The following is a 23563-nucleotide window of genomic DNA, read 5'->3' as shown; positions in this document are numbered from 1 at the left end:
AATAAGCTGGAGTGAGTTTAATCCACAGTAGTCAGGGCACATGGAAATGAATAGCACAAACAACCATAATTAGGACAGGTGAGTAGTGTTACTGTCAAGCTCATCTATCACCTGATTATGAAAGTTTTATCTGATCACACATAAACAACAGCAGTTCAAAGTTAGCCTAAGGAAATTGAGGGCCTGATCCACCTCCCTCTCAAAACTGGATCAGATCCTAAAAATATAAAAATGATCCTTGAAATGAACAGGCATCCAAGACTTCCTTGTGTGAATGAACATGCCTCAAATGCTGTCTACATGATGGGAGGTATTCTCACAAAATGAAATCTGTCAGAGCATGAAAGTATGGTCCAAACCTTCAATTTTCACAGTATATAAATAAGAAATTTGTGTTGCATTCTGTTCCACTTATCATTAAGGATGAAGGCAGAGATGATTGTTTGATACAATTTGATCCCCATTTCATTTCATTATAATGATTCACTCACTAGTGCTTGCATTATGTCATTTTTTCCTAACTTGCTAGCAGGAAGGTAGTGTGCCTTTTCATGAGCTGAATCATGCATTTGGATCATAGATAGATTTTGTTTCTTCTGGGAACTGTAAAAACAATATAAATTAAAGACCTTTTTTGACAAAATAAAACCTTCAAATTGAAGGGTACTGAATCAGAAACCTCTCTAGAAAGAACTAAGGCACTGGACCATAAAACAAATGCCATAGTATGCATCTCTCTTTCCATGGGCCACTTCTTATTTCTTTCATAATTTGCTGGATCTGAGTGCCTCTCTCAGGATGCTTGTATCAACAATTCTGCTGCCCATCTTACATCTGATGGGCAGGTAACCAACATGAAAAATACAGGTAGCCGCATTGTACTCCTCTGGGATGAAGATCTGAGAGGAAAAATCAGAAAAGCCTGTGGAAAACATTATATTTAAAGTGACTATTAACAAGACAAGCAGATTGCAAGTGCTCTGCAGTAGTGAGAAAGGAAGCTCTACAGCTTCTGCTACTTCAGAAACTGATCCTACAGAACAATCTGTGTCTTGCAGGATGGGGCTATCTGGTAAAGATTACTACCACAATGGGCAAGGCTCCTTAGAAAGTATGCCCCTTCCCCCCTAAAAAGCCCTGATCTGTGACTGTAAATCACTTTTTAAACATCATGATGCATTTTGTCAAATACTTTGCTCCATTAATATGATAGCCAGCTGTAGTCTTCCAGGCAAGATTCAGGAACTATTTATGCATATGATTCAATATAACAGATGCTGCAATTCCAGAGGGAGGGCACAGTATGTTTATAGCCAAAAAAAAAAGAGTATTCAGAACCACACATTTCTGGATTAAATCTAAGAAGCATACCATTTTCTCTCATTATATAGTTGCCTCTCTCAAATCTGCACAAATGGTCTGCGCTGCTATGTTTATGACAACAAGGCTAAAATATTTATCTGAAGCCCCATGGCCTGCACCAGTGTTCAACAAAGTAGAGGGCTGTGATTTCACGTGAGTGTGGCACTGGCAATCAAGTTTACAACAGAAACTCGGTCATTAAAGCAGGGATCACTACCAGAAAGGCAAGGGGTTGCAAGGCCAGAAGAACAATCTGAAGTAGGCTGGCCAGCAGAAAAAATATTGAGAATGGATGGCCTGTACATACATCTAAATATACCCAAAATCAGGCTCTTACCTCAAAACAGATGTCCAAACAAAGCAGTGCTCTATGCAAAACAGCAGCCTATATGATATCATTTCCTCCAATCCATTCCCACAAGTTAGTCTCAAAAGGTTGACATAGAAGATGGGTGTTGCAGCATGTCCTGGAACTATAACACTGAAGAATACAAGAAACCAAAGAAACATTATCACCCTGATAATGTAAATATTTTCATTACATATATCCTCAATGTGTTCACAAAACAAGCTCCCACATGCCATCACATGAAGCTTTAGCTCCAATGAATGGGCGTTGCAATGTCTAAACTTGATGTGGCAAAAACATACATCGTAGTAACAAAGCAACAAGCATTCCCTATTTTAGAGGCAGCTATGGAGGGGGAAAGGGAAGCTGTTGTTTTGCTTCAGCTTGAAAGCAATCTTTCAAATGAAAAAGGAAATATCCAGAAAAAGGTTAAATTGCTCCTCTGCCTAGCTCTCTGGCCCAAATGGCTGCTGTATAGGTCTGCCAGAGGCCTCGTCCCAGGGCTTGGTGAGGATTCCTTCTCAGTCTCTTCCTGAACGATACTTCTCCTCTATGGCTGCATTATCTGGACACATACAAATGGCATGCCTCTCTGCCACTGTTCTGGATTATTATCTCAGCTAGCTAATGCCATTCATGCTTTGTTCAATATTTTCTTTCCACAATGGCTTAATAATAATTAAAAAGAGGGGCAAACTGAGCTGTTGCATAATTAAAACCATTTGGTTTTCCAAGCCAAAAATGTGTCTTTCCCCCTCTGATGCAGAGATCATGTTGTTAAAGAAAATCAGTTGTAAGCAGAATATATTTTTGATTAAAATGTTCTTCATGAATTTTGCAAATTGCAAAGTTCTCAGGATTAGACAGCACATCACTGCCTTATACTGCAAATTCCCATATTCCCACAGAAACTCTGTTTTCAACTCATCTTTACTCTTTATTAACATACAAGGAATAGCTATCCCATGGCTAGGATGGATTTGAGATTTTGTTGCATGGATCTGCCAAGAGGAAAGTGATTATAAGGGGGTACTTTTGTTCACTAGCATAACAGCACAGTGTAACTGTAATTGTTTGCTATATTAAGGATTTGCTGTGTATATTGAGCCTTTTATCAGTAATGAAATTATACAAACAGAATGGGGATTCCAAAGTGCTAGATGTGGATTGTATTCATTTATACAGCATCATTCCTCTTAATATTTTAGTTTGGACCAGGAATGCGCTTTTGAAGAGTCTCACTTGTTTCAACTTACTGTGCCTTGGTTCACATTGAAGAGTGGTTTCAGAGCATGTAAATTGGATTATTTCATGCAAGTAAACTGGAAAATGTGCTTCAGGAGTACACCTAGCACTACAGCCACCGATAAGCATTTTCCACCAGGCCAAACTAGAGCTTGCTTGAAGTACAAAACACTGCAGATCCAGCCTTGCTGCACCACACTACTTGCAAAACTAGAGATAGCCTAAGGCAGATACAAGCATGCTAGGATGTTGGATATATTACTGAAAGAAGCGTATGAGGGTTTGTATAATATGAGAAAGAGCGTATGGTTCCTGTTAACGGGGTAATGAAGACATTTAATTCTGTAGTACATAAATGTTGTTAGGTATGAAATATTTATAAATAAGATAATAAGTTGTTTAAAGCACTGAGAGTCTTTACAAAGATGTAAATAAAGAAATGCTGTTTTTCAGGCAGTAAGACAATTCGAGTTCTCTTCCTCTCCACGTCTTCATCCCCTGGCTGTTCATTTCCTTCCCAGCCTCCTGCATCCATGCCCTCACCATTGTACCTATACAGCCACTTGCCAGGCCACACTGAAAAACTGCATTGAGGAAATGATACAATCTAGAAACAAAACAAAACAAAAAGGGGTGGCAAACTACTGCATCGCAAAGAATAGGAGGTAGGGTAGAGGCCTGAGGACAAAAGGTTCATAAGCTGACTTCCCTGCTGGAGAGAAAATGCAGTGGAGCTTTACTCCTAGCCATTACTGAACTTAAATTGTGTTCTTCAGGATGCTTGCGCAGTTAATCTTTAATTATGACTTCAGTGATATTACAAAATCAAAATACTATTCATGTAATGTTAACCTCTGGAAGTTATACTAGGCATGACATAAAGCATGTAACTAACACATTGCTTAGGATGCTGTTCACGGGTAAAAAAACATGTTTGAGGGCTTTGTATATAGGAAAGGAGGAGCTCTTTTCCACTGAAAATATCCTTGATACCTGTTATTTACTTTGCTTTCACTAGGACAAAAAGATTATGAGTATGATAACAGACTCCTAGGGTTTGCTTGGTGAAATCCTTATTGATGTGAGTAATGCAGGAAGTCCATATGTCTTTCGTTAAACCATACAGTATTCCTTATAATAATATTCATAATTTTCAAATGACTGTTTAAAGGGACAGACAGATAACCAGCTAACCTTCACCTTCATCTTCAAACAGCTAAGGAATCTTTTATAATATAGGAGCTGTTGTGCAGGTCCACTGAGACTTCACAGCCCATATGTTATATACCAGTTTCGAGGACTAATTAAGACTTTGACGGAAGTGCTCGCATGTCAAAATATTCATTAAGCAGTTCAAAAACTGCTTGGTAAGTAGTAAGACATACCACATGATGTATCTTCCCCAGCTGTCCCAGCTATTCTGTTTTTGTACACTTAGGATGTCTCAGCAACAAGGACCTACAACTTTGCTAGTACCTTTTTGCTCTTATCTTCATACAGTCACAATGAATATGATAAAACAATCCTCATGATCTAATCTACAGTAACATCATGTGCAGAATGTCAGTCACATATACTTCTCCTCAGGTGAAAATTTTCATCATTGTTTAGACACCATTTTCAACCACTAATACTATAACCAGGATTGTCATAATGGCTGGTGAATAGTGACGGCTTACCCTGAGCTAAGACAAGGCAATACAATCTATCAAGTACTTAGAATAGCCCAAGGCACAAATTTTGTTATGATAGCCTCCCACTGAAACAAACTGGTCACTACATAACAAAACACTGGAGAAATTTGACATTAGGCAATCTTAGAACAGAATAATGATCATTAATTGGAACACAGCAGAAACAGGAAAGCCTACCTAAAACTCAGGTATAGGGATAAAACTCAGGATGAGGGATATTTGCTTGTGCCTGGTCTTACTACTCCCTAATCGTATTAATGTATCCTCTTACTACAAGATTTGGTAAGTCAATCAATCTATTAAATCATCAAATAAACAAACCATTTTAAAAATGCATATTTCTGCTTTTGCTGCTATCCCAGCTGCCTCCCTACACAAGATGGAAATGATTTGAGGGCCTTATGTTAGGACATATATAATTGCATACTTCCACTCAAATTGCATGCAAAGTCAAAAGTTGTCTTTTTGATCTACATTCCTCTGTCAGAGGACAGATGCCTCATCTGGCTAATGTGTGTTGGATTTGGGAGTCAGAAAAAATTGCAAAGAAATTAAATCTGCCAGTGACAGGTTGAGGCATGAACTTATTGGCCAATCAGGCCAATTCCCAGAGGAATTCTGTTGGAAAGAAGTCTTCAAAATCAATGGAAAACATTTTCTTATTAGCCTCCCACACCTTCAACTTCTCCAAAGTCTGTTTTTCACAGTACCTGTCTCTGCTTGTCACTTTTCGCCCTGCTATTCCAGCAACATCCTTTCCCTAACACAAAGAACTTTGGGGGCCCTTCTTAATCAGTCAGTACTGCTCTTAATCATTTTTGGCTTTCTAGATTTTTCAAGGATGACATATAATTCTTCCTAGGCAGGAAACACAATATTAAAAATAATGTTTCAGAGCCTGTGCCAGAAAATGTCCATAATTCTGAAACTCTCTCTCATTTTATCTTTGCAAACAGTCATATTATCAAGGAGATTGAGTATGAAACTATCCCATGGCCATTTCAGTGCTATGCAAATGTATTAAAAAAAGGCTGCATGAAATATAAATCAAACAAGATTATGGTTCTTTGTAGGATTAATAGTATTTTTAATAATGGCATTTGTAATTTTGCCTGTCTTTGATTTTCAGTCAGAAAGCACGGGTATTTTTTAATCATTCGTCACAACTTCAGTGTTCAAGTTTTCTGTTGAAGATACAGGGACAAATTCTGTTCTCAGACATATTTGTGTAAATCTATTACTCATCTGATTTCTGACTGACATTTCTACTGACATTTTGATTTTATACTGATATTACTGGGAGCAGAAATTGACTTTCCCTCCCTATTTAGCAAGTGACCAAACAGTTCCTTTTTACATTTTCAGTGAAGTTTCCCTGGTTCCACTCCATAAGAAACAGCTGCTACCATTACCTGTGCACAGGGTTTTAGAAAGTTCAAATCACAGATCCAGTGCTTGTACCTAGAGATTATACAGGAAACACCTGTTAGTCAGTCCTTCCCAACAGAACATATTTTGCCTGAGCTATTCTGAAGAGGTAATGTTTACAATTCCAAGAATGGACAGTAAAAAGTTCTTGTGCTTCTCTCTGCCAAGGGAGCTCTGTGTCTGTGGTGGGCAACACACTTCAGCAGAGGGTGTAAAGAATCCTCTACAAACCATATTCACAATCTCAGCAGATAGAAAAAGTTTAAAGAAAACTAGCATTGAAGAGCTTTCTCTTAAGACCCTCAAACTGAGAATAAACTGAAAGTCTCAGATACTGCAATGATAGTGGCTGCTAAGTTCATGATATATGCATGCTGCAGAAAAACATGAATACATGCAAGCTAGCCCCTTGGATGATACGCTGCATTTGGACTTGGAAGGCCTGGACTGTGTTCCTGTTCTGCTAGGGGTTTGTTGAGACGGGTCTGGGAAGTCACCTCTTCCATCCAAATTCTTTATCTCTTTTTGTCTTGAAAACAACAGACTGTTTGGGATAGGTCTTGTCCCACACTTTGTTGCTGTATGGGTCACAGAGATGAGGCACAGAGGAGGCCAGATCTCAACTGTGGTCTCCGTTTGCCTGTAATATGCAGCAATGTGGAACAATGCTAACCATCATGCCATGTGTTCAATCACTAATGCATTTGTTAGCTTGACACACATAAATTGTGTGAAGAGTTAATTATTACATGAAATAAGCAACCATTTAAGATTCCTCAGTTACCAGTGTATAACTCAGCCGCTGCAGCACTAATAAAAAGTCTACATCTTCAAACTCTACAGACCCTGCTAGCTCAAGACATTTTAATAGTATGCAATAAAGAACACTGATTCACTGGTTCATTACAATGATTTAATAAATTGCTTATTCTTACACCATTTTTACAGCATATACAACAATGCTGGGGTTTTTTTTCCCTTTGTGATTAGTACTAGTGATGTTTATTATGTAAAAAAGCAGGGAAAAAGAGGTGTGTCTGCCTTACATGGTATTCATGTTGAAAAATGCCTTTGAAAAGTTAAGTTCAGATAGGAGCCTTCACTGTCTGCAGAGGGCACCACATGCCTCTCTAGTAATTTAAACTAAAAACTTATCTTAAAAAATGAGCCAGATTTTCCACTGTGATTGAGAAAAAAAAAGCCATACACCTTTGCATTTGCAACAGAACCAACTAGACGTATTAATTTTTTATGTGAGCACTTTGAATGTCTTCTGTAAAATACATATGAAAGAAGAAAGCACAGCAATAAAAAATCAGTAACAAACATATTAGCTTTGACTAAAATACATTAACTTTTAGATGTTTACTGCTGAATCAGATATGTTCAGCACGTCATTATATCCAAAAGCTGTTACCCTATGAAGTATGTTTTATAATACTTATCTTTAACCCTGTGCGTATGGATAGTTCAATTTGTCATCCAACAGACTACTTGGTTATACTAAAAGTAATGGAGGAGCATGTTGAAAATGGGAAGGTTTACAGTGGCTTTGCCCTTCTCTGTTAGCTTCAGCTATGATACTTATGTAGATTACCCTACTTAACGTGTCATACCTTCTTTCTCTACCTGCGTTTGCTTGAGAAAGCACATACTGACACTGAGGTTAAATTTTAAAATTATGCATTACCTATTTTTCCATAAGGCTTCGGATAGAGCAGGGCCAAAGCACTTTCCCTGCCTTCTGGAAAACCGGTGGCTCCCAAGCTCCGTGTGCAAGGTTTGCCTCCGGTGCCACAGCGCAGCAGGGCTCTCTGCGGCCGCCACGCTGGGTGCCCCAGGCGTGGCGGGGCCAAGGCGCCGAGGAGCAGCCCTTGGCAGCCCGCCCCGGTGGGGACGCTCCTGGTGCCCCATTCACTGCACGGCAATTTCAGAAACTGAAACAGAGCGATGCCAAAATCTTGGATGGGCTGTGAGGTGGGAACATCAGTAGAAGCCTCCTGCCTGAGGCCATTTATGATGGAAAAGCTTTTCTTTCCCCCTCTATTCCTATTGCTTTCTAAGGGGCACGATCATTTCTGCAGTGACTCTGGGGTGAACACAGGGACCCCTTTTGGGCTATGCTCACCCCGTCTGACAGCGGCGCTGAAGCACCGCTACCCAGGGACAGCTCCATGCCCCGGCCCGGGCTCCTCCCGCGCACCCGGCGAGCACACAGCGCCGTGTCTGCACGCTGCCGCAAGCGCCGACCTCGGGCCGGCCCGTCAGGCGCTGAGGGCCGGCCCTGACCCCGCGCAGCCCGGCCCGACCCGACCCGGCCCTCCCCACCGCCAAGATGGCGGCGGCTGCGCTGCGTGCAGAGGGACAGGAAGTGTGTGGGGGAGAGGCGCCATGTTGAGGCCCAGCGGAGAGGTAACGGCGCTGGTCGGGGCGGGGGAGGGAGGAGGGGTGGTGAAGCTGTGCGTTTCCGCAGGGCCGCGGGAGGGAGGCATGTGGGCTCCCCCCGCGCTGCCCGCAAGCTGATGCCGGGGAGGCACCGCCCCGCCTGCGGGCGCTGGGAGCGCGGCCCGCGGGGAGGTTCGGCGGGCACCGGCTGGAGCGAGCGGTGCGGGGGGGGGGTCGGCCCCCCGGAGCGCCCCGAAATGGCGTCTCGCGGCCCCCCCCCGCGGAGTGTTGGCGCCCCGAAATGGCTGCCTGCGGCCCCCCACCCCTGCCGGCAGCAGCCGTCCCCACTGCTTCCCCCGGTGGCGCGTTGACAGGGGTGCGAGGCTGGTGCCGTTTCTCCCATGGGGTGACACGAGTGGCACGCCCGGGCTCTGGCCCCCGGGGCTTAGAGCATGAGCAGGCCAAAGGAGAAACGGTGAGGGATGGTGAAGGACGACGTGGCGCGATAACGGTTTCCTGAGGAGTGGTGGTGGCGGCAGGGAGGTCAGTGTTCCCTTTCCGTCTTCGGTGTGCCAAGGAGACTGGGAAGAGGGCAGAAAATTGCCTGTAAGGAACACAGCAGTGGACCCAGCTAAAGCTGGACTTGTCCAAGGAGTGGGAGGAACAGATCTGAGGAAGTTTTAATGATGAGTCTGGAAAAAAGACACGGAGTTAGCACGCTCCTCAGATTACTGAGTGGTATTTTGGAACGCAATCAAAATTTGTGCTGGCCCACCTTTTTTTATGGGAGTGATTGCAGACTAATTTGTAGTCAGATTTCCACCTAGTTTCTTAGGCAGTTGTCCGACATCCCCGTAACAACGCTGATGATTGGCCACTGGGGCAGTTAGACCAGCTCCCAAAGTCTTCCACGCAAGTCGTTGCCTCCAGTTGATTTTGACGTCAAGCAAATATTGGCAGGTTTTGTATAAATACAAATGGCAGTGCTGCTTCTCTGTGCTGTTGTAATTACTCTACTGATTTATCATGAGTGGCCATAATCCCCACTGTGGAAGAGGCTGAACTTGGAAACTGCAAGATGAGTATCTGTGATGGTGGTACTGTGGGAATTTTTTTTTGAGATTTATTCTGTTAGTTCCTGTGCAGCATTAATATCTTCAGATAAGTCAATTGCTGCCATCAATTTAGAATGGAATTAAAGAGTTCACACTTTAATTCTGCAGTGTAGTATTATTTTTAATAACCAGGGACTTAAAAATCCATTTCATTTCAAGTATGTCAGATCTTTCTTATTTTCAGTCGGTGTCAGGTGTCATTGAAGACTCTCAAACGTTTAGACTTTATGTATATTAAACATTCGTTTTAGTATTTTAGCAGAAGGATTTTTAAGTCATTAACATCTTAAAAATATCATCCTTTGTAGCATAATTTACTTTCTCTGTAAAAGACTGAGAAATATATGTGCTTTTCTGCATATGAAGGAGTATTTTTTTCTAAAAGGAAAAAGTTATATAATTTTTGAGTGGAAAACCTGTAACAGAGTGGTAAAGTGATACCAAATGTAACTACATCCCCAACAACTAAATGGCAAATGGAAGTAGCGTTGAGCCAAGGGTGAGCTAGAAATTGAATGTTAGAGCAGTAAATAAGTTTATGTTCATCTGGAAAATGATCAAAAAATACATAGTCACCCTCAAAAGTTCACAAGACAGATTTTATTGTTTATATGCTTAACTTTTATACTATATTTACTTTCTCAGCAGAGTATGTTATAAAAAGACAACGCAGACAGAACTTTTACTTCAATTGTAGTGTACTGGAGTTTAAGTCTGTTTGCAACTATATATGATTAAGAATTAACTGTAAAGAGATCTTAGCAAGGAATTGTGTCCTAAAGAAAGAATCACTTGTTCTCTCCAAAGTGTTTCATGTTTTGTTTCTAAAGTATTAGGCAAACACATGTACTTTGGAAAGATATAACTTGCTCTGAGTACATTTTTATTTGTCGAGTTAGGCCCCTATCTGCAAGCCAGTCTATTTTGCTGGATTTCTGTGCGTACGTAGGAACTCACTGAAATCAGGGTATGAGATATACCTTAGGGAAGCTTCGTTTAGATTGAGGCTCCCTGATTTGAAATAAGTGCATCTGCAAGAGGGTATAAGCAGTATTTATGGAGACTGAAAAATAAGTAGACATACAAGAATGTTAGATGAGGTCTGTCACATAAAAGTCAGCTTTAAACCTGCAGCTCACAGCAAGCACTTCAGTTCAGTAAGAGGTTAAAAAAAATCTTTTTCATTTCTCATTCATTCAGCTTTAAAAAAAGCAAAGTTAGAAAATAGTGAAGGAAAGATCTACTGCTCAGCAGGAACTGGGGAGGTAACTTCATTATAGGCAAACATGGTACATATTGTCAGTCTTTTAAAGTTTTAATAGAATGCTTGTATTTTTTTCATTTTTTGAAGTACTGGTTTCTGGAATCATATTGTACATGATAGTGTCAGCTTTCTTTTCTGAAGAAGTAAACTCATTATTCTGGCTATGGAGGAAAGATGTGAATGGTAAAAGGCTGTAAAGAGAGAGACAGAGAGCTTCATGAATGGCAACTGTTAGCATTACCTATAGGAGGCAATATAGTTAATTTCAAAGAAAACACCACTCCCCTGGAAGATGTTGCAGCCTTGCTGCAACAATTATCTGTTGGTTTACTGTCCTAAGCAATTGAAAGTATGAATTTGATGGTTTCCGTCCATCCAGATGAACAGTTTAGGAGACTAACCTGTGTTGAATTAAATTAGTTTACTTATAAACTATGACACTGAGCATGGGTAAATAATATTGGTGTCTCCTCCTGGTATCTTCTTTGAGTGAGAAAAATGCTCATAGCATCCACTTGCTGTGAGAAAATAGTGAAGTATCGTTCTTCAATTTGTCTTTCAAATTTTACAATAATAATAATAATAAAATTCATTTACTTTTAAAATCTGTTACTGTTGGAAAAAATGGGAATGTTAGGATATGAAGCAATCATTCCACGAAGTGCAAATGAAATAATTTCAGGCAGTGAAGTTTTAATTGGGTGCTAGGGTAGATGATGTTGTGAGAATGACATGAGAAAAACTATCATTTTTCTGCTTATTTCAGGTTAAGCTTTGCTGTTCATGACAAGTATGTTGGGAAAATGCAAAAGATGCTTCTGCTAAGCTTGTTTTTTTGTGCAGATGGTAAGGTATACTGTGTAGTTTGCAAGAGAGCCTGTTAATTTATAATCACAATAATTACAATTTGTGAAAAATTATATACAGCATGCAAAAAACATAAACCCCTTGAAATATGTTTGCTCTAGTAGGTCAGATTAATTCTTGCAAATTACATGTGTCACAGTCCCTATTCCTACCATAGCTAGTGACCATTGATTCATATTTGAGTCTTCTGTTAAAATTTTATTAATCACTTTTCTTTTCCTATATATATTTGTCATCTGTGGCCAAGTAATAGTTCATGTTTTGAACATGTGCTCCTTATGTCAAAAGCTTGACTTCTGGCCTGCTGGGAGCTCCAGCAGAGAAAAGAATCAACATTCCCATCCACTGGACACAGCTATTGCCTGATACAGGCAAGTCCTGAAAAGTGACTGAGAGAAGGTATTTCTCTGCCAGTTTCGATACAGCTTTGTCACAAACATACGGAAAAATGGAGAGCCCTTTAGAAAATATGTTGGACCTTGCATCCAAACTTGAAAACATAATTTTAATAATTTTAATACTTAAAAAATCATCTGATTGTAGATCAGAGAAACCATGTAAATGTTTCTGTGTGTGAAATGGTGCAAATCTTAAGCATATAAAAACACAAAGTAATTCATGACAAGTCTATCTGAACTACATATTCATTTTATTATTGCCATATGGAATCATAGTGTATTAGAATAGATTATGAATCTGTATAGCTATCTTGTCATGAAAGAGATTAGCTAATACCTCTACTGGATCCTTGCAGTCTGTAACTTGTTAAAGCTAAACTTTGTCATTTTTTAGCTCCTTAAAAATATTATATTAAGAAAGACAAGCATATCAATGCTTGGAATAATGGAAATTAAAAGATTTAGAATCTGTGGAATAATTAAGTACCTGTAATATTTTCAGGCTTCGAGGTAAAAATCTGCATCTTGTTTGCCTAATTCAGATAGATGACCGCTCGGTTCAGTAGAAAAATTCACATGGGTGAGGCAGGCAAGATACAGGAAAAGATAAAATACCATCCAATGAGAATCAGTTTAATTCTAAACTAATTATTAAAAGAAACCTTCAGCAAGATAAAACTTCTGTTGGGATGCCTGCTTTCATTGTAACATCAACTAGAACTCTTAGAATGCAACAGCTGTAGCATAAGTGGTTAAATTCATAAATAATTTTCTCAGCTAGTTTTTACCAGTGGGGAAAGTCAAAGATGTTATTCACAAGGTGTAGCTGTAATGTTTTTAGTCTTTTTTTGAGCTCCAGCATATATGCTGATTCCAAATGAAGACAGTGGCTAAGCAGTCTGGTAAGGGCAGCAGATTTTCCTTCCTGGTTAATTCCGTGTATGTTTGATCTTATCAGAAAAATGTGCTGACAGCTCTACACTGATCTTGATCCCTGAGGTTTGATGACTTTGTTATGCAGTCTATTGATTTTTTTTTTTTTAGAAAATAGAAATTCTATTCTAATTAAAAATTCAGATTCTAAGGGAAGCAGTTCCAAATCAGGATAAAAGTTAGCCTTTTGTGTACATCCTCACATAAATGCAGTCTACAGCCTCCAGTCTCTCCTCTGCAAACTTCCTTTCTGGCAAAGAAAGCCATGAGAGAATGGATACAGTGAGAGAAATCCAACTAGGGACAGTATAAATCCAGACCAGCTAACACCACTGTAGTTAAAGCAATCTCTTTAGCGTAGGTGATGCAGCATGAAACTATTGCTCTATCAGACTGTTTCCTAGTATTCACATACTCTTTCCTTTTGTTTTTAAAAATGTTTTTACATTTTTTAACATAATTTTACATAACATTAATTATTTTAACATAATTTTCTTTGTCTTGTTCACTGTGATTCTACTCTGTTGTGTGCAGAGAAACAGAAGGTTCATTTTGCCTCTTGTACTACAGTTACAGAGTTCTGTAAGTGAAGGAGAGATTTCTGGAATGGTTTTGCAGTAATGCTGAGATCATGTGCTCTGCTTCTTCCAGATCTGTGACTAAGAGGTGACTGTTCTGGTCAATGAGGTGTACAGTGGTCATGGACATCTGGCAACGGTACTGTTGTATTATCTCAGTTATTACTGTATTAACTCAATTGTATTCATGTGGCTTTCTTCGAAGCTGAAACTCTGTAAAGTTCAGAAGTCTTGGGGTGGGGGGGAGCAGTCCTGCTGAGAAACAGGAAGAGCTCTGCTTTTTGGCCAAGATTAAATAAAAGCGCAGGAAAATGATTTATTGGTGACATCTTTAATATCTGCTCTTCCACTGTAGATGGGATGAAGGAATGTTTTTTAGGTCTGGAGACTGGCTGTGAGAAGTCTCTGATTTCCTTTTAGTTTGCAAGTTTGAAATAATGTTTGATCATTTTCATTGTTTTTATGGAATTTAGGTTGCTCAAGGCAAGAAATACAGGGTTTCCAGGGCTGTGCTACACAGCATCTCAACTATAGCATTGACCACATTTTTAGTAGAAGATCTGTTACACCTTTAGGAGAACTCAGCCTCTTCTGATATTTTTCTTGCCTATTTTCTGGGTTTCTTCTGATTACATAGAATAATTTTGAGGAAAAAATCATCTACATCTCAGGTTAGGGAGAGGAGGATTGGTGCTCAGTCTTCTCTACACTTTCAAGATACTCATACAGACTCACTTGGATGCATTGAGTTTGTCTTGGAATATCTGGGAGTTAGCTGTGCTAAGGCAGAGTAGGCTATGGCTTTGAATTGTTTCAGGCATATTGCTGAGATGAGGCATTTGCCCCAAATGAGTTTGCAGAAGGCACTGTTTTTTCCAAGGGTTGTCTTTGCAGTTAGCAGCAAATGTCTCAGGCTGTTTCTTGAGTTTTTTTCTTTTTTTGTCATTTCATTGATTTTAAATTTTTTAATTTAGTATTGTTACAGTATGAGAGTCATTTCAAATCTGAGGCAACCTGATCTTTCTTTTCTTAGGAGGAAATTGACTTACAAATTTTTGATTGTTTGCCATCGTGTATTCTTGTATACACAAGCGACTCAGTATACCATGCAGACAGCGTGAAGGATACTGAAGATTTGGCAAGGAAGTACCTCATCAGCGCAGCGTTAGAGGATCTGATTGTAAATGTGAGTCAATCTTTACCTTGTAACCTTCAAGTAGACACTTTCAATAGAAGCGAATGTTGTCATGCATTGATAAAGTTAAGCAGGATGGAAATGCCATGTGTAGTTGCAGGAGAGGTAGGGACTGTTTATTTTGTACTTCACAAAACTGTCATTTGTACTTGTTACTGTAGATATGCAGTAACAAAAATGTATGATGCTTTTCATAACCTCAGAGAAAGAACATGTATACTCACCTTTTTCTTGTATTTCTTTCCTATTCAGCTAGCAAGACAGCAGAGTACCAAAGGAGTATAAGTACATGATTAGGTTAGTTTTACCAATGTTTGTTCAGCATTTGGCAAATAGTACTAAATCAGGTAGTGATTTATGAATGAAAGAGCAATGTGCAGGACAGTGACTAGATAAGGGGTGCACACTTTCCCTCATGTCTGTATACGAGCACCTTGGGACATACAGGGGCTGTGACTAACTTTAGGCAAACGGGTGCCTTAGAAGTATGAAGTCTCCATAGCCAGTCTTAAAGGTCCTAGAGAGGGAAATAGTTTTCTTTTTTTCTTAACAGCCTGGAGTTCTTTATTATGCACTTTTATACAAGATTCCATGGGTCTGCTATTTTACAGCTCCCTCAAGTGGTAACATTTTACCTTTTAAAACTTCAGCTAGCTTTCTGTGAAACTCTTGCTTTCTCTTCAGAAAACTTCGAGGCTTTTCTCTGCTTCCTCTTCATTCCACCTTTGTTCTCAAATGTTCAACATTATGAACAGCTGATTAGGACTGTGAGGTTATAAAAGAGGTAGAGCTTGTAGGTTGAGATGTCATGCTTATATTTTTCATTCTGCAGGTAACTTACTGAACCAGGTTAGGAAGGTCATTTCACCCTGTAAGCCTCACTTTTGTCATCTGAGAAATTGAGAGAATGATAGATACTTGTAGAATACGTATAGCTGTTTTAAATTTCAGTCTCTCTACTTGTAAATCTTTATTTCAAACAAGGATTTTGTTTATCTAACGTAATAGAAGATTACTTTAAAATCTCGGAACAGTGGGCAGTGGGAGAGCTGGCTACTGTCTTGGACACCACGGACTTCCGCTGTTCTTTTTGCATGCTAACAAAATAAAGCAAGCAAACATCTACCTGGGAGAAGAATATAGATTGTATGTTTTTAACTTTGCCATCATTCTACAAAACACAGAAAACTTGTTTTACAGCAGAAACACCATCATTCAAGGAATGGGAGTCTGAGCAGGAAAGAACTGAGGCATGTTCTCCTTTGGTTCCAAGCGAACTACTGTAGAAAATATACTCCAGTATTAGCACTGACTTCACACATCAGTAATACTTTGTTCTTCCCTACAAATATGTGAAAAAAAATGTTTTCTGCAATTATTTGGGGGAATCATGTTGTGCCTTGATTCTAGAAGCAAAGGAGGTCTTGACATCTAGACTTAAGATGACAGGCTTTGCAGGTTTCCTAGTATTAGGGAACAACTCTACCTCATCCTCTGAAAAAAGCCTGCAGTAGTAAAATGAACTGTTTCATAACCTTATATGTGCTTTGTAAGTACAGGAATCTGTGTTTAATTTCTAGTTCTGTATAATAATACTCTCCATCAACCATGGTGATTAAAATCCAGTCTTTGCTTTATTTGCAGAGCAAAAAGTGTACAAATGATATTTTTTTTCTGACCACATTGCCTTTTAATTTGGAAACTGAGATGAAATTCATGGTTGAGTAGTTAGCGCAATATTGTGTATGTATTACATTTCATATTGGAAGATCTGAAAATTCTGTGCAAGCTAGGTACACACAACAAAGCCAGTGCCATTCCAAGACTGCCTTCCCCACAGAAACGTCTTTGTCGTCATAGATAAAGATGCACATTACCTTTATTCAGTGGTTTCTCTGCTGGCTATTTCTTGTGCTTTGGCCAGTTACCAGTGAATATCCCATTCCAACAAAGTCATTGATTATGGGATTCAATTCAGTTCTTATCATATATTTCAATGACTTCCAATTATTCTTTCTAGCTTTGCTGAATAATTTTGAAGGGAGACACTCAGTTCTGCCTCTTTACTATTCATCATACATATTGAGGAAAGCCTTTCCTAAGAAGTGATTGTTTTGCCTTAAATGTGAATTGCCTATTGAGTGATTGAATTACTAAGATTGTTTTTAAATCATTGTTCCTAATTCAGGGTCCATATTCTGTTTTGGGTTTGTTTCTTTAATTGTTCCATAACCTTTATGTACTTGAATTTAACATTGCATGAACTTGGAAAAGTTAATGCATAACTACAAAAATGTTAAAATTTTCAAGAATTTAATTATTACCTTAGTGTATATGTGAGAAAAGATACTAAGGAGAATGTATATACTACATTTAATCCAGTCCAAAACAACCTATAATATATTTGCTAGAGGGTTAAAAAAAACAGGTTGTCTTAGACTTGCCTATTAGAAAAAAAAATGCATCCTAAAAAAAAAATGCAAACCTATAGCTTTTATAAACTTACATACTGTGTACTAAATGGTGAGAATTTATAAGTTCATCTTGCATTTGGATAGGTAATCTTTTCTAGTATGTTTAGCACAATACAATACATGTGTATAGGTACAAGAAGTGAAAAAAATATGTTTAAAGTGGAGTGTATTAGAAGGAGCAGAGCTGATTCGAAGGCACAAGGCAAAACATTTTGGTTGAGCATATGACAGTGGCACTACCTCTGCCCTAAATTGCATGAAAAACAGTAAATGCCAGCAGGTCATCATCTTCTAACATAAGCTGCTTAGTGTTTGGGAAACAGGGAATCTAGCTACTGTTAATGATAGCCGCCCTACATAAGAGAACACCGCTTTCCACTCTCACGAGCTCTCTGTGTTCCTACAGCAGAACAGATGAGCAAAGATGCAATTATACATACATTTTGGTATGAAGATGGGTCAAGTTCAACTAACATATTCGAAAAATGCATCTTGTTTCTTTGTTTCTGGAACTATATCTGACTGGTAGATCTGTTTCTGTAATATCCATTACTGAGGTCTCACAAGATTTCAAAAATATCAGTCAAGAATGAGCTGTGTAAAGACAGGTTAAGTGAATGTAGACAGCATTCGCTGTTGAGGTTAGGTTGGTCTGTGGTTCCTGATTGTAGAAACAGTATGTAGGTTTATCCTTTCTCCCTGTCTCTCACTCTGTCTCTTCTTCTTCAGACCTTTGAGGCCCTACCTAAAGTTTTAACTTATTTCTGGCACAGAGAAAACAAACAGGGCTGGTAGTCACCAAAGGCAGCAGAGTGTGCAAGTTATCCAGCCATATCTCTTCTCCCACCTGTTTTTGGGAGATTTCATCATGGAAACAGTGATGGTGCAAGATGCATGCTTATAAGTTCATTTAGATGTACACATGTGTAGCTGGCCTTGTATCAGTCTCTAGCTGGCTGATGATTGTTTCTGGAGTAGAATCAGGATTTATGCTACTTCAGACAAAATGCTATTTTTGTGTATGAATTGAGAAGATTAAATCCTATCAAAAGAGGAACATGCTTATGCTCACAACGCACCACTCAATTCTGTATTCAGTTCTTCTTGGCAAACAGGAGAATAATTTTTATTACTAAACTTTTTGTGTAAATTTGCACATTGTCCTAAGCAGAAGTTTTTTTGTGTGTCAAAAGGCTTTAAAAAGGAAACAAAAGAAATCTTACTAAAGCCACGAGAATCTGCATTCTAAAATTCCCTTTTTCTTTTCATTTAATGCTAGTCAGAATACACTGGGGGATGCCTTAAGAATGTTATTACTGTAAGACAATAGGTGTATGAGGTGCTTTATACATACACAAGGAAGTGTCTGTACCCTTTAAGAAGTTACAGAAATAGCAAGTAGCAATTTGTAGGTATCACTGTTTTGGAACCACCCTGCCTTCATAAGCAAACTAATATGACGACAGAGCCAGCAAGGGAGAGGGTGACGTCAGAGACCTTGGTTAAAAGTTTACTAGTCTGATTCACCTCTCAGTTAGCAGCTGTAAAGAGAAACTGTTGGAAGAGGAATAACACATGATCTCTTGCATAACAAGTGAAAGGTTCAGGTATTTTTGAGAGTCATGGGTGGTGTAAGGACCAAAATGTGTTTTCTGGCTCAAGATCCAGTGGATTATGTCAGTCTTGCTTGTTTAAACCTGCTGCAGAGTTGCTCCCAACCTTAGCGTTGCAGTTTCCAATAAAATGTATTCAGCTACTTATTGTTTATTAACTAAAGAAATCCTTTTTATCAAGTCATGGTGATATATAGAAATTATTTTAAAGGCCTGAAAACTCTGGCATCTTCAACAGGTGCCTGAAAAATTCACCTAAAATAGGTCAGCATTTTTTGATGAGATATCGTTCCCACATTAGCTTCTTAATTTTATTCTGTTGAAATAACAAAGGCTTGAGAAAAAGTCTGAAATGAAGAAGCAATCCACGTAATTTCATCTGTCTGCTGTAAATGTTAGTATAAACTAATATAATGTGTTTTCTAAAACTTTCAAACTCTGTATGTTTTATGGGTAGTTCTTGATGCACATATATAATTTCTGCATGTATCAATAGTTGTTTAATGCTTACTGACAGAAAAATGGACTTCTGGTTTATTGGTCAAGGCAAAGAATGTGATTCTGTGTCGTAGAGATGAGTGGCAGCAACAAACAAATTTGTAAAAAATATAGCTTTGCTACATGTTATTCCCTACTCAAAGTTAGGCTTGTAAAACCAATAATTTTGATTTTAATTAAGGTGTTTGTTATGAGAAATCAAATGGAAGCTTGTGGTGTTTGTTTAAAAAAAAATAAAAACACACAAAGCAGAGAGAGCCAAATATCTCAGCATTTATAGGATTTGTGAAAAAATCTTGCTAAGTTAGGGTATGGCTACAAGGACAGACTGTTTTGGGGGAAAAAAAAAGAAAAATAAACACATCACCTTATCATATGGATTTTCTGGACCCACTTTTTTTTCTTTTTCTAATATTCTGTATCATTGCAACTTTAACTGAGTTCATTTTTAATCAGATGCTTGAAAACTGTGAAGAATAGGAAAAGATATTTAAATAAGGGTTCCCAAAAGTTGAGACATAAGTCAGTTTTTCTGAGAAGGATTACTTTACATATGCATTCTAGAAAGATGGCAGCAATTGGATTTGGGTTTTGCAGTAAACTTCCATGTCATTGCAGCTTTCAGTTTAAATTAGCGTAGTATGTACTTACAAGTCTGCCCTTGAAGATTATCAGGAAGCTAGTACAGAGTGTATTTGCCAGCCTGAGGACATTGTTATGTTATTCAAAAAGCTGTTACAGCAGTAGATCCTAGACATATTTTTTAATAGACTGTATAAATTTGTGTGATAAACACACTGATTCTCTGAAAACAGTATTTATTATTCAACTCAGTTTGTTGACACCAGTACTGTAAAAACCCTAAATTATGTTTTTCTTATAGATATGTGTGAGGAGGGGGAGTTATGTTGCCTATAAAGCTTTTTTCTTTTTTTCTTTTTTTTCTTTTTTTTTTCTTTTTTTTTTCTTTTTTTTTCTTTTTTTTTTCTTTGCAAAGGGCGTCATTTACTAGCAATATCTAGATTTTAAACATCAGCAAATGTTCCTCTGGCTCTTTTGGTGAAAAATGCTGAATTTCAGAACTCAGTTGCTCCTCAGTAGTCCAGTGGATCTGGAGTCTATTAATGCACAAAGCATTGTGTAAAATCTATCTCTAGTCTCAGAAGTTTGGCAGAGTGATTGTGTAATTACCTGTGTTCTTGCAGTAGTTGAGAATCTGCTTGTGTACTTCTAATTTGGCGTACGTGCATAGAAAAAAATGTAGGACAAGCAGTGTCTTTGTAACCATGTATTTTGGCAAGAAACCGTGCTTTTCCTTAAAAACTAGTGTCATGCCCTACTTTTTAAATTGTTAACCCCAGCCCAGCAGAAGTTCCTAGGCTCTTCTCTGTCCCGCCAGTATTTTCCTTTCACAAGTTAAACTGGCTTACCCACCTGCACATTCCCAGGACTCAGGCTCCCCCGCATTTTGCTTTTGCCATGCTCACTATACACAGCTTCATGAAAAAGTTGGCAAAACCAGTGATATATATACAAATAAAATAGTGTAAAATAGCATACAACAAAAAGAAAACCTTGTGAAAATATTAAAAAAATGAATTCACGGATGACACAACTGTAGTAAATGTGATGACACTTTTTTTGGCTTTCAGGTTTAAAAATGTCTGACCAGAAAAATATTGTGCACAGAGCCCATTGTATTGAAAAGCTACTGTCTGAGAATAATTTCCAAGATATTGAAAATCATCTTAAAGAGCTTGAAGTTATTGATATGACTATAGAATATCTTCAGGGGACAGAAGCTGCCAAGGCTGTATACCGAGTACTCAAGAGCTGCCCTTCAGCAGTGTTGAAAAAGAAAGCAAAGCATTTATTATCTAGGTGGAAAGCACTTTACAAGAATAACTGTGTTCACTCAATGCAAGTTAAAAAGTCAGATTCTGTGTATTTGGAAGAAGACAATGAACATCTCAGTGTGATTCCCAAAGAACAGTCACTGTTGGATGGAGCATGTCAGCAGGAGGTATTAGATGCTGCTAGTTCTAAAATTTTGGTCCCATCACAAAGTGTTGCCAAAAATATGGTATATAATGACCCAGAAAGCAACATGGATCATCAGCTTTCTCCTTTTGAAGAACAGCATACTAACAATGCAGATTTTAAACCTCTTGTTGATGAAGCAAGCTTGCAGCATGATCACATGAAAGCTCTGAGATGTAAATGCACAGATCTTCTTTATAAAGCTTTGACTAGTTCTCCTAAAGACAAAGAAGAAAGCAATAAATGGCTAGAGCTGTCAAAAGAAATTGAAGAGCATATTTTTGCTCTTTATGCCAAAAATGACAAGAAGTATAAAAATTGCATCAGAAGCAAAATCTCTAACTTGAAGAACCCTAAAAGTTGTCACTTAAAACATAACCTTTCTTCAGGGACTTTGAGTCCAAAGGTCTTTGCTGAGATGACAGTAATGGAAATGGCCAGTGATGAACTGAAACAGCTCAGGGCTCTGTATACAGAATCTTCTGTGCAAGAACATCAGCTTCCACAAGTCATTAATGGCACACAGACAAACAAAATAAAGTGTAGGCGCTGTGAAAAATTTGATTGCACTGTCACAATGATTGCCAGAGGAACTCTCTTTCTTCCAGGTTGGGTGCGAAACACAAATCTAGATGACCAAATGATGACTTACGTTATTTGTAATGCATGTGGAGAACAATGGTATCATAGCAGATGGGTCTGTTTGTAATACTGTAACTCTTAATAAGTGATTTAGAAACAAAAATTGCAAAATGTTGAAATACTGATACATGGATATGAGAAGGCACCTCTGTTGAAACTGTATAATTTACAGTTTGTACTGCTATTATTATGCAGATGCTGCAACTAATAAATTGCAAGATGCCAGTTTAAAAAGATTGCTAGGTCGTTTTTGAAGGTGATTTGATCAAATCTGTGATTTCTTTTTATAAATATGTATGTCAATGTGTTTAAAACAAAAATGGAAAAAATGGTTAATGTGATAGCTGAGAGAGGACTATCCACTAGTAAATCCATTACAAATATTCCAAATACTGCAAAATATTTTTCTTTTTTTTCCCCACAGAGGTACTGGTTACTTGGGATTTTAGTTATCTTCAGCAAGGGTTCTTTTACAGAATATGAATTTATAGCAAGTAAACTCTTTACAAAACTGCAGTTCACATACTTTCCTGCATTGCAAAATGTTCAGCATGGATTCACTCCTTAATTAAATCACTTTTTGCAAGTAAGCATAAGATATTACCTCTCAAACCAAGTTATTTAAAAGCAAAAAAATGGTGTATAAGAGTGGGGGAAGGCAGCTAGCAAATGAAAGCAAAAATGCACTTCTGTTTTAGCTTTTTATAATTATTGGGGGGAAAAATAGGGTAAGATTGCTTATCATGTCCAAATGACATGACACAGTCTATCAGGCTGAAGCTCAGACTTGCACTGTTAGACGTTATGTACTGCACCTGTTAAGAAATTCATGCAGAATTGGACAGTGTTTTATTTCAGGAAATTATGCAAACCCATTATTACATTTATCTTTCTTCAGTAAATAAAGGTATGAAGTTAATCACTTTCTGACTGGATATCCTCTCTTGAACAGGGACATCAACCACTAACTAATGCTACTTAGTCATTTAAGAGCAAAACAGTCTTTTAAAATAAAATCCTCTGAACTGAGGGTATGAATAGAAAGAAATTTAATAGCTAAAGTTTTTATAAATCTTTTTTGTTCCAGAGTCAATAGTGACTGTATATAATAGAACGATCTATTTATCAGAAAAATTTATACCCCCTTAATGTTCTTCTCACTCAAGTATCAGTCCTGTTTTTTCTTGGAAGCTTAAAGTTATCCAGAAATCAGCCATCCAAATACTTTGAATGGAGCATGTAAGAGAAGTCAGGGAGATGCTTTTCTCAGTTGCTAGAAGCACCCAAGTTAGGGCATTGTATGCAGCTGTGTCTGTAAAAGAATATGTTCATACTCTGTCCCTACTTTGTTTTCTGCATTGGTTTTTTACTCACTATGGATTCTTAAATGTTAAAGAATGTGGATCTTCCATTGAGTTCTAGTTTTCTGAGGATGTGAATGTGTCAACTTGTGGACCTAAAGAAATGCAGTGAAAAATACGTC

General features: G+C 38.2%; 1 protein-coding gene across 4 annotated transcripts; it reads left to right on the top strand.

Moving 5' to 3' along the window:
- The first annotated feature begins 8280 nt into the window (after positions 1 to 8280).
- TCEANC (transcription elongation factor A N-terminal and central domain containing) lies at positions 8281 to 23002 on the top strand. Of its 4 annotated transcripts, none has more exons than XM_026116764.2 (5): positions 8281 to 8490; positions 11609 to 11688; positions 13692 to 13757; positions 14652 to 14804; positions 21051 to 23002. In XM_026116764.2, the coding sequence occupies exon 5, from the start codon at positions 21059 to 21061 to the stop codon at positions 22145 to 22147; it is 1089 nt and encodes a 362-aa protein (XP_025972549.1). In that variant the 5' UTR covers positions 8281 to 8490; positions 11609 to 11688; positions 13692 to 13757; positions 14652 to 14804; positions 21051 to 21058; the 3' UTR covers positions 22148 to 23002. The 4 variants fall into 4 exon arrangements, with proteins under 4 accessions (XP_025972549.1, XP_025972558.1, XP_064356134.1 ...); XM_064500064.1 differs by lacking the exon at positions 8281 to 8490 and adding an exon at positions 8983 to 9006; XM_026116773.2 differs by lacking the exon at positions 11609 to 11688.
- Positions 23003 to 23563: the final 561 nt, after the last annotated feature.

Source organism: Dromaius novaehollandiae, chromosome 1, assembly GCF_036370855.1.
Source record: "Dromaius novaehollandiae isolate bDroNov1 chromosome 1, bDroNov1.hap1, whole genome shotgun sequence".
NCBI classification, from domain to species: Eukaryota; Metazoa; Chordata; class Aves; order Casuariiformes; family Dromaiidae; genus Dromaius; species Dromaius novaehollandiae.
Note: the sequence above shows the minus strand (reverse complement) of the source record. Positions and strands in the feature narration are given on the sequence as shown.

What these genes read in the sequence shown, in the direction of transcription:
- TCEANC (XM_026116773.2), top strand. Translation starts at nt 21,059, where the DNA reads ATGTCTGACCAGAAAAATATTGTGCACAGAGCCCATTGTATTGAAAAG.